Genomic DNA, 12007 nt, shown 5'->3' on the forward strand with positions numbered 1-12007 from the left:
AATCAGTATGAGACTTTTCCTGTTGGGTAAGGAGCTGGGCCACCTCTGGATGAAGCAGGTTTTCGTTTTTTGTTTTTGTTTTTTTGTAAATTCAGTGAACATATGTATTTACAACTGCTGTTTGATAATGATAAAGATCAGAGGAAGAAGAAATGTAGTGGGATTGTTGGTGCATTATTACTGAGAAATATCTTGGGTGCACAGGCGGCATTTTGAAAAAAATCACGGCTGCTTGATTAAAAGTAGGAAATTCAGAAGAGAGTTTTGAGAAGTGAACAGCTGGCTAAGAAAGTAGTATCCAATTTGGTTTTTTGGGCCACAGGTTAAAATATAAGAATGATAAGCGGTTATCCAGGAATTACGTATAACTCACAGGGACTGGGAAGCTTGCAACTCTGATCAAAACGTTTTAAGTTGAAATTGAAGGAGAGAAAAGAAAAATAACTGGTTTAGCCGAAGTTGGAGAAGAAATATGTCAAACATGAGGTCCACAACACTCCTGAGTATGGCCTGAACCAGATTAAAATGTAGTTCTGATCTGATTTTAATGTGTTGGTGTATTAATAATAAAGAAATATATAAACTGTGGCTTTTCTAAGTGCTGGAATCCTTCTGTAGGGTTTAGTGGCCTTGATTCTGTTTGAGTTTGACACCAGTGTTCTAGAGAAGGACATGCAGGAAGAACAGCAACGGAAAAGATGGGGAGAGGCTTGTACCTCTGAGTTCAGGGAATTCTCAGGTGATGCAGATTGCAACCTTCATCGTAGTCTTCTTCATTATAGTCTTAGAGGGTTTCCTAAGGCACAGTAAAAGTTAAGTGATCTGCCTACCATCACACAGCCAGTAATTTCCAGAGGCAGGATCTGAACCTAGTTTTTCCTGGATTTGAAGCTGTCTATCCATTAAACAACCATTTCTCTTAACAAGACAGTATTCAAGAATACGTTGAGAATGCTCAGTCAGTATATGGAGTATCCTGTGTGAGGAATAGCATGGAGGCCAATGTCACTGGATTATAGCCTATGGAGGGGAGTAATGTGTAAGAAGACTGGAAATATAGAAAGGGGCCAAATTATGAAGGGCTTTGAAAGCCAAACTGAGTATTTTATATTTGATCCTAGAAGGATCAAATAGGGAACCGTTGGAATTGTTGAACTAACTCACTCTCTCTCCTCTCTCTTTTTCTCTCTCTCTGTATGTGTGTGTGTTTGGGTGGGTGAGAGTTGGGACTGATATAGTCAAAACCTGTTTTCGGAAGATCAGTTTAATAGCTGATTGGAGGATGGGTTGAAGCGGGGAGAAGCTTGAGGCAGGATGACCAAACAGTCCAGGCATGATGTGATGAAGGCCTATACCAGGGTGGTTGTAGTGTCAGAGGAGAAGAAGGTGCTATATATAAATATGTGTGTGTATATGTATGTATGTATATGTATATGTATATGTATATGTATATGTATATGTATATGTATATGTATATGTATATGTATATGTATATGTATACACACATATACACATAATGTTAGAAAGATAGAAATGAAAAGACCTGACTACAGATTGGATATGAAGAGGGACAGACACTAAAGAGTCAAGGATGACTCCTAAATTGTGAGCCTGGGTGAATGGGAGGTTGGTGGTACCCTCACCAGTAATGTAATATAAATGTTCAAAATCTGAATAATAAAATAAAATGACAGAGATCTTAATGCAACCACACAAATTTGAGATTTGGAGGATGGGGCTGGAACATAGCTCTATTTCTTATTCAAAAGGAGCAGAAGTGCTAAAAGGGGTAGAAGAGTAGGCTTGTATATTAAGATATACTCTTGTGAGAACGTTGTACACAGTAACAGCCACACTGTGCAATGACTAACTTTGATAGACTTACCTCTTCTCAGCAATGAGAGGATCTAAGATGTCTCCAAAAGTCTCATGATGGAAAATATTATCCACATCCAGAGAAGGAACTATGAAGTTTGAATGCAGATCAAAGCATGCTATTTGCTTTTTTTTCTTCTGTTTTTTTTTTCTTTCTTTCTTAGGGTCCTTCCTATTGGTTCTAATTCTTCTTTACAACATAACTAATGTGAAAATATGTTTAATAGGAATGTATATGTACAGCCTATATCAGATTGCACACAGTCTTGGGGAGGGAAGGGGAGAAAATTTAAAACTCAAAAGCTTATGAAAGTGAATGTTGAAAACTAAAAATAAATTAATAAAACCTATGATCCTAAAAAAAAAAGATATACTCCTGTGAGCGAATCATGGAACCCACAGAGGAATTAATTCAGCCCTCTTCATCTTTGTGGTTTAGCTAAGGCATGTATCCAAATAATTGGACAACAGACAAACAAAGATGTCACAGCCATATTCTCCTCCCAGGTAGAGAATGGCCGTTGTAGTTGTAGATCTGCACAAAGAAGATAAATACTAAGTTAAAGGTGGTACAGAGTTGAAAGGTGAATGGAGGGTAAGACAATGATGAGAGAGAAAAGTGAAAAATTAGGAGATTGATGAAAGTATGTGTAGCCAACAGGGCACAGTGACCAAATTGTTATTGAAACAATCTAAGAACAGAACTACAAAGTACTGAGCAGGCACTTTCTGTTGTCCTGCCTGAAGACAGAATTCTTTCTAGTGGAAGCACATCTCACCCATAGTTTCTTTAGGTTAGTAATACTTATACCCACAGGCCTTTGCAGTGATGTCAGTATCTCTAGAAGCACAATAAAATAAGATAGGCTAGGGTCTTGATTCTGTAAATTAAAGGGGAGAAATATAGTGGAAAGTATTCGGGTGAGTATTAGTTGGGGGAGGAACAGAAGTGATGTTATTGTGGGGGAATACCACAGATCATCTACTGATTAAAAAAAAAGGCAGGGGGAATTAGATGAGCATTTTGGGAAAGAAGATTTTACATATGGCATAAAATCACAATAATGTAGCACTGAAAACTCTATATACATTTGCTAGAACTCTCTGCTAAATATGGAGGAACTAATAAATTTATATTTGATTTTAACAATAAGTTAATCCCTTCAAATGGAGGCAAGGAAATGAAGAAAACTTCTCTGGATTGAATTCTAACCAACAAGGAGAAACAATGGGAGAATTTGTGATAGAGAAAGAGAAGAAATGTAGGCATAGTCTTAATGCACCCTAATCTCTAGGAGACTAGAATTCTGAAGATTCAGAGGCAGGTAAGATCCATTGGCCTAAGAATTTGCAGGGAAGGTCCTCCTATAAGGGATGGGAAGCTCTCATGAATTAAAATTTAAAGACACAAGTAGAAATGATTTCAGTGAGGAGCTGCTGAAAGAGACTGATACAGGGAAATCATTGCCCAACTAGATTTCTTGTTTTTTACAAAGACATGTATAAAAGATGAAGCATAGGCAAGTACTTAAAGGGTGAAGACCAAAAAGTAGTGAATACTGTAGGAAGTGTCAGAAGTACTAAAGCTCAGAAGAAGATGAGTGTAGGATGAATATTAAGGACAGCAACATTGAAAAACTAGTCAATATATGTTGAGGTTAAGAGAAAGATCATAGGAGAGATGGATTGCTCTGGTGAATGAAATGAAATGCTTAGTTGGGTAATGAAAAGAGTGTTGGACTTAGAATGAGGAAGACTGGAGTTTCCCTCTTGCCTCTGACTCTTACTAGCAAGTTCCTTAACTCAGTGAGCCTCAGTTTCCTCATATGTAAAATGAGGATAATAATCCTGTAGTGCTTCTTGGGGTTATTGTGAGGATCAAAAGAGATATTATACCATATGCAACATTCTTTGCACATTAAAGCATTATTTAAATTGTTATTTGTTATTATTTTGCTCCTCTTTTCTTCTGAGAAGGTAGCATTTTGTAATGGAGAGAAAGCTAGCTTTGCAACCAGGTAGACCTGGTTTCAAGAACTGCTTCTGACACATACTGGCTTCGCGATCTTGGGCAAATCATTTAATCTCCCAGTGCTCTAGGCAATTCTCTGACTCCAAATTGCAGAGACGGTGCTGACCTAGATTAGTAGAGGGAGTTTCCTGATGTTGTAGTTCCCTGTATCACTGGATCCTTACCGCAGAGATCTACCATGTCTTATCCCTTCTTCTAAGAAAAATAATCTTTATATTGGCTCTTGTCAGATGAACTTCATTCCCAACCCCCTCCCCCACCCATAGGACTACTAGACTAAGGAAATGCTGTAGATATGGAACACTTGAATTATGCCAAAGCAGTTGATAAATACTCTCATGCTATCCCTGTAGACAAGATAGATGTGAACTAGTCAATCACTCTATAAACATTTATTAAGCACTATATGTAAGGCACTATGCTAAGTGATGGAGATGCAAATACAAATAAAAAGAAAGCTAGTACCTACCTGCCCTGTAGGAGCTTATAACCTAAGGGGGAAGACAACAAATAAAAGGAAGCTGAAAAAGGTAGTGAGAGGAGGAAGAAAGTATATGGTGTATGGGGCATGATGGAGAAGTTGAAAGAAGTTCAAAACCAGTAATGCTGGTGGAAAATGGGGAGAGGTGATTATATTGGGCCCCCTCCTTAAAGGAAGCTTTGGAGCTCATGGTTCTGCCTCTAGAGGATCCAATGAGAGGGGCAATGTGTACTGGTGAGATGTTACTACCAAAGCTGATTCAGTCAGGACAATAAGATTTCCCGATGATGAATTCCCTGTAGGAAGAAGACATAACAGAGAAGTCCAAAAAAATTCAAAAGCAGTGTAACTGGTGGGAAATGGAATTCCATGATATTACAGTTGTTTGAGTAATTGGATCCAAAAATTATCTTTAATAGATCAAAGTCAGCTTGGAGGGAAGTCTCCAGTGGAGTTTTCTGTGAAACAGTATTTTTTTACTGTTCAAAATATTTATAAATGATTCGAAGAGATATAGGAGATAGGAATGTCAACTTGGCCAGTGATATTAGTCTAATGTGGCTGGATTAATACTTTGGATGATTAAATGAAAAAAGACATTGATAAGATAGAATACTGAGCTAGAATCAATAAGTACTTTTTGGGGAAAGTGTGGCTAAACAAAAGTTAATGTGAAAATGATCTTTACCTTTTTTTATATCATGAACCCCTTTGGCAGTTTGATGAAATCTATAGATCCTTTCTGAATACTTTTTAGAAATGCATAAAATATATATGATTACAAAGAATACCAATTATATTGAAATACAGTAACCACAATATATATTTTTAATGTTTATACACCCCATGTTAAGAACTGATGGCTTTTAATTAACCACAATTTCAATATGAGTCAAAAATGTGATGTGGCAGTAAAATGCATACCATAGGCTGCATTGAGAGTGTTCAGGAATTCTTCAACCTAGACTACTGAAGATCCTCCCAGAGGGTAATTGCTCTCACCTTGGTCCTTTTGACTGGAGTCAATAAATCAAGAGGCTAGGCTAGAAGATAAAAAGTCTAATTGGCATCAGCTAATAGGCAATTGCCAGATGATTAGGAAGTCATTGGAACAAAGGGGTATACATAGAGTTTTACAGAGCTTTAGGGTGACAATTATTGGTATCTTGAGGAGCCTATCAGATGAGGCTACTCAGTCACCTTCCTTATTTGGGAAATTGAATAATAGGGGCTGTAATATATTATTTACTTAAATTGAATCTCATTTAAAGCCATCTTCTGGGAGGAAGGACAAGTCAGCTAACTTCTCCCAGTCATAGTGTTCCATAAAATGAAGATAATAATACCAGGACCTTTGTCACCTACCTCTGAGTGATTTTGTGAGGCTCAAATGAGAAATGAGACTGTGCTTGTGTGTATGTAAACTTTGAAGAGCTACATAATGTCAGCCATTATTATTTTAGCTATCTATTATTGCTATGCTTACTAGTTTGTTTTTTTTCTTTTTCCGGGCTGAGGGGGTTAATGATTTAAAGCTGTAGTGTCAAGCCCCCGGGCTGAGGGGGTTAATGATTTAAAGCTGTAGTGTCAAGCCCCTATAGAAAGGGGACCACTAAACCATACCTAAGGATTGCCAGTGGCAGCATTTTGAAATGGAAAACCACACATTAACATTATCTTTGTTCTGTTGTATTTTTATTTATTTTGTTAAATATTTCCCAATTATATTTCTGATATAAAGAAATAGAAACAGGTTGGTGTAGTGGATATAAGGTTGGCCTAAGAGTCTGGAAGACCTGGATTGAAGCCTGCCTCTGACACATACTGCCTTTGTTACCCCAGGCAAGTCACTTAAATGCCCCAGTTAACTCTCTAAGGCCTTAAATTGCAGAATAATTGTTGTTCTTCCTTGGTAAAGGGAATTTTCTCAATGACAGCTTCTTACATTGAGGAAATCACAGGTGTCTACCAGTGCACATACACACACATACACACTGTATACATACACACACATACACACACATACACATATACTTATACATATATACATGTGCATATTCATGTAAATATATTTATGTATGCAGGTGTTATTCCAAACTAGTGGTTTACTTGGTGAAGGCAGCTTCTGTATATATAATCACCAGGATATTCACAGCATGTGCATATCCTAGTGACTTTTATCTTGGATATTATAGTTTGTGTCCTATTACTTTGCTGAAGTTATTTATTATCTTGATTAATTTTTTGCTGATTATTTAGCATTTTGTATGTAAATTGTCATAAGCTCTACAAATAGAGCTATATTTGTCACCAATGACTATTCTCTCTTTTAAAATTTTTTTTTCCTTTTTGCTATAGCTACTTTTTCTAGTGTTGTATTACATAATAATGATAATGGGCATCCTTGTTTTATCCCTGATTTTATTAGGAATGCTTCCAGTATTTTGTCGCGACAGAAACGCGAACTTTTAGTTTTAAATATATCTTCAAAACTGTAGGAAAGGTCAGTTTATTCCTGTGTTTAGTTATTAACACAAATGAGTATTATATTTGAGGGGAAATATAGCATAATGGATAGAACACTGGACTTGGAGTCAGGAAGATGTGAGTTTTAATCCTGTTGCAAATATTTACTAGGTGTGTGACCCTGGGCAAAGTCACTTAACTTCTCTGGTCCTCAGTTTCCTCATCTATAAATCAAGAGGTGTGGATTTAATATCCTCTAAGTTCTCCTCCACCTCTAAATCTATGATTGTGTGATTTTGTCAAGAATATCATTGAATGGGGCAGCTAGGTGGCACAGTGGATAGAGTACAGACCCTGAAGTCAGGAGGATCTGAATTCAAATCTTGCCCTGGGCAAGTCACTTAACCCCAATTGCCTGAAAAAAAAAAAGGAAGAAGAATATCATCGAATGTTAGATCTGTTATCCAGTATGTTGGTTATTTCTGCCATCTTTATATTATTTTCCAAATTTGATAATTATCATCTCTACCTTTTTTTTTTTTTGAGAGTGATAAGAATGGGACAGGACAAGCACAGATATCTGGAGCACTCCACTGGAAACATCCTGCCAGGTTGACTTTGAATTGTTAGTGACTACTCTTTGAATATCAGGACAGTGAGGAATGCTGGGCATCTCATCCTAATTCCTTCATTTTATAGATGAGGAACTTAAACCTAGCAATGGAATCCACATCTCCTGACTCCTAGTCCAAGGCGCTTTCTCATATGCTGCATTACCACTCAATTCCCTCAGAATGTTTTTTTCTGTGACTTATTATGGAACATGGATGGGTATGTAATGGCAAGGGACAACCTTGATCACCTTTGTGATGCAACTTCATCTTGGCTGTGGAAGATGGCCCCAAGGAATGGGTAGTTGAAAGTGAACAGAGCAAGGCCAAAGAAGTCACTTATAGGAAACCAGCCAGTTTTGAAATTAGGTAGCCATGTAATGATTAAAAAATGCTTATCTCCCAACGACTAATTGGGTTTCTTTTCTAAAATTTTTTTTCAATTATCGAGCATTTATCCTTTTTTCGCTCTGGCATTCTTCATAGGTCATTGTTGGAGCAGATGTGGCAGGAGCAGAGCTGTGCTCCGTCCTTCTATGCTGCTGTGTTGGCTTGGTCTCTCAGGTTCATTTTCTTTTAAAATAATATTGAGTAATGAGGAAGTTGGGCAAGGTGATCTCTAAGCTGAGTGCTATGGATGTATTGTATTTTAAAAAATTATAACAGTATAGCATAAAAACTTTTGGCTATTGTAGGAATTTGAGAAAATTATTTGACATTGACCATTCTTCTTATTTTAAAAATTTTATTACAGATTGCCTTTTTAAAGTATGCCCTATGAACCGATATTCTGCACAAAAACAATACTGGAAAGCCAAGCAGGCCAAACAAGGAAACCACACAGAAGCAGCATTGCTTAAGAAATTACAGGTAAGGCTCATTATAGGTTATTATTTGTGAGTCCTCAGGTTAGAATTAGTTTAAGAATAGAAATCTTTTCTATTGGTTTCTATAACTCTAAACTTTTAATCAGGTCATAAATGTCTGAAATAACGAAAAAAAAATTGAAACTGGATGAGATTTTAAAGTCATAGGGTGTGCCCACTTAACATTTCCTGGCATGTAAGAGCAGCAGAGAATTTTGAGAAGAAAACTCCACCAAAAACCCACTGAAGAGATTCTCAGTGATACTAGGTGGAGGAACATTTGGAGTCTGGAGTAAGGATGAGTAATCTAACCTTAGCTGGAGTGTGTCCATATAGCCTCTGGGAAAAATAAAGGATCCTTAGCCGGGCATTTAAAGCCCTTCACAATCTGTTTCCAATCTACCTTTCCAGTTTTACTTCAAATTACTTCCCTTCCCATACTCTATTCTAACTATGACCTGCTAGCTGTTTCCTTTACTTGTTATAGGTGGTTCTTCATGTCTGAGGGTATCAGTTCAAGAACCAGCCTACAGGCTTACCCAGCTTTTCTAGCTGCAATAGGTACTCTATTTCCTTTCTTCTTGCTTTCTTAACTCTTAATAGTTTGGCTTCCAACCTCAATATTCAATGGTAATTGCTTTCTCCACAGTTGTTAGTGATCTTTTTTTTTTTTGACAATTTTAAAATATATTTTAAGCTTGAATAGAAAGTGAGAAGAGAAAAAAATGTTATGCACACAGCAGAACATGAGAAGATTCAATATAAAATAATAAATCCCCATTTTAAGAAAATCTATATAATAAATACACACTTTTAAAAACTGCCCAGCTTTTCTTTTCTTCCTCATATGTTTTCTTTTATTTTCTACTATGCACTTTTTACTTTATCCTCCCCTCCCCTAAACCACCCTAAAGAAGGCTACAATTAAGCATGGACACACACACACACACACACGCACTCATACGCATATATGTGACTGTCCTATGCTTATTTTGACTTGTCATTTGTTTCTCTGAATTCGGATAGCATCTTCCTTCGTAAGTCCAAGTCTTTTTTGAAATCAGCTACCTCATCATTTCCTACTACGCAGCAATATTCCAACCCAATCACATCCTGTCTGAGAGATTGTCTATGAAAGTTGTCCCCAGTTTTTTGCATTCCTTCTATTTTTGGCTGCATAGATTTTATTTATACAAGAAAAATTTTCCTCAGTTGATAAATGGTCAAAGGATATGAACAGGAAGTTTTCAGATGAAGAAATTAAAGCTCTCTATAGTCATATGAAAAAATGCTCTATATCTCTATTGATTAGAGAAATGCATATTAAAACAACTTTGAGATACCACCTCACACCTATAAGATTGGCTAATATGACAGAAAAGGAAAATGATAAATGTTGGAGAAGATGTGGGAAAATTGGAACATTAATGTATTGTTGGTGGAACCAAAGGGCTATAAAACTGTGCATACCCTTTGATCCAGCAATACCATTACTAGGTCTATATCCCAAAGAGATCATACAAAAGGGAAAAGGACCCACATGTACAAAAATATTTATAACAGCTCTTTTTGTGGTGGCAAGGAATTGGAAATTGAGGGAATGCCCATTATTTGGGGAATGGCTGAACAAGTTATGGTATATGAATGTAATGGAATACTATTGTGCTATAAGTCATGATGAGCAGGCCGATTTCAGAAAAACCTGGAAAGATTTACAACTGCTTTGCCCTGATTTTTCATTTGTTGCCACTACTCTACAGTTCCCTTCGAGGTGATATTCTGTCTTTTTTGTGGAGGATATTTAGAGAGTCAAAAGTTTTCTCTGCCATCTTCCCAGAATCCTCTCCAATTAGTGATCTCTTAATTGTCAAATCTAATGGCCTTTTCTCAATCCTCCTCCTTCTGACCTCTGCAATCTTTGACACTGTTGATTACCTTTTCTTGGTTACTCTCTTCTCTCTAGAATTTTGACTGTACTGTCTCTTGGTTCTACTACCTTGTTGACTACTCCTCAGGCTCCTCCAGGGCAGCTAGGTGGTTCAGTGAATAGAGTGCCAGGCCTGGAGTCAGGAAGACTCAATTTCCTGAGTTCAAATCTAACCTCAAACACTTGCTAGCTGTGTGACCCTGGGCAAGTCACTTAATCCTATTTCCCCATTTCCCCTTACTTCTGCCTCTCAGAATTCCCACTTTCCTTCAAGTCTAAGCTTTAGCACGCCATCTATCTGAGATTTTTCTTGATCTCTCAGGCTACTAGCCTCATTCCCCTCACCCCCTAAATAATATTGTTTCTATTTTTATATAGTTTGTACATACCTATTTATGTGCATGTCATCTTTCCTGACTAGATTATAAGCTTGTTGAAAGCAGGTACTGTTTTTGCTTTTGTCTTTTTATCCCTAACACAGTGCCTAGCACACAATGGGCATTTTAAAAATGTTTGCTTATTGATTAATCATCTACTTCTGAGTTGGTTGTGAGGCTCAAATGAAATAACATGTATGTAAATGTCAGGAATTAGGATCATTATGGGACCTGGAGTAGATACTTTTTTTTCCAATTTTTTTTCAATGAACCCAAATCTGTCTTCTGTCCTTCCCTCTTCCCCCACTGAAAAAATAAAGAAAGAAAACAAAGTCAAGCAAAACAAATTTCAACATTGGCTATCTCTAAAAAAGATATGTTTCAATCTATCTTCTGAGTCTATCACCTCTCTGTAAGGAAGTATGTAGCATGTTTCATTATGAGTACTCTGGAATCATAGTTGATCATTGCATTGATCAGAGTTCTTAAGTCTTTCAAAATCTTTTGTTTGCAAAATATTGTAAAACTTTTCCAAACCTGAGACTTCTATGCCAACAGGTACATCTTAGCCCCACAGAACAGCAGACATTTTTCTAAGTTCTCAGTTATTTGACCACTTTCTTATATGAGGTCGATAAATCCTGGCTCATGCTTAGATCCCTCCCCCAGTTACCTGGGTTCCCCAAAATTCTTTAGATCTATAGGGAATGTTGGAGGCCTTGGTTGTAGGTCCTACAGAAATAGGTGTTTAGAAGAATTACATTAAAAAAAATTTCTTTCCTAAAACTGCTCAACCACCATAGATTCATTTCAGTCAAAGCCCTAAGCTAATAGATGAAGTAAGTCTTGTAGTGTCAAATTAACCCTTAACTTTGCCTGAGCTGCCATATGGACTCTTTATAAAGTTCCTTTCATTAGATATCCTTGAATTAGTGGTGTGCTGGAGCCAGCTTATATGGCCTTGAGAAAGCCACTAATTTTCAATGTGAGCATTTATACCCTGGAAACTGAAAAATGCTATACATCAAAGTTTGATTTATTGTTTTGTTGTATTGCCTAGACTTAAGAAAGTGATGGAGAAAGTGTCAATAATGTAGATTAAAGTTGCATGTCCTGCATTTTTGGAAAGCTGATTGTTAAACATTTATCAGCACAGTATAGACCTGAACCTTTACTAGAGTTAAGGTATAAAGCAAGCATTAGACTCTCACCTGAGACGATTTCGTTAACATTCATGGCTGTCCTTTGGATACTTACCTGGTGAGATAGGATTATGGAAATTGTAGATTTATATCTTACCAGGAATCTTAGAGCTCATCCATCCCAACCCTCTTATTTTATAGTTGAAAAAATTGAGGCCCAGGTCTCACTT

At 36.9% G+C, this 12007-nt stretch overlaps 1 protein-coding gene across 1 annotated transcript in view; it reads left to right on the plus strand.

Annotated features, from left to right (window-relative positions):
• Positions 1-12007, plus strand: part of ITPR2 (inositol 1,4,5-trisphosphate receptor type 2) — a 509346-nt gene that overhangs the window by 115185 nt on the left and 382154 nt on the right. The window contains exon 3 of the mRNA XM_020965011.2: positions 8220-8335. Within this exon, the coding sequence (XP_020820670.1) occupies positions 8220-8335 (116 nt within the window). The remainder of the gene's footprint in view (positions 1-8219; positions 8336-12007) is intronic.

This window comes from Phascolarctos cinereus, unplaced genomic scaffold (assembly GCF_003287225.1).
Source record: "Phascolarctos cinereus isolate Bilbo 61053 unplaced genomic scaffold, phaCin_HiC Scaffold_1;HRSCAF=81, whole genome shotgun sequence".
Classification (NCBI taxonomy): Eukaryota; Metazoa; Chordata; class Mammalia; order Diprotodontia; family Phascolarctidae; genus Phascolarctos; species Phascolarctos cinereus.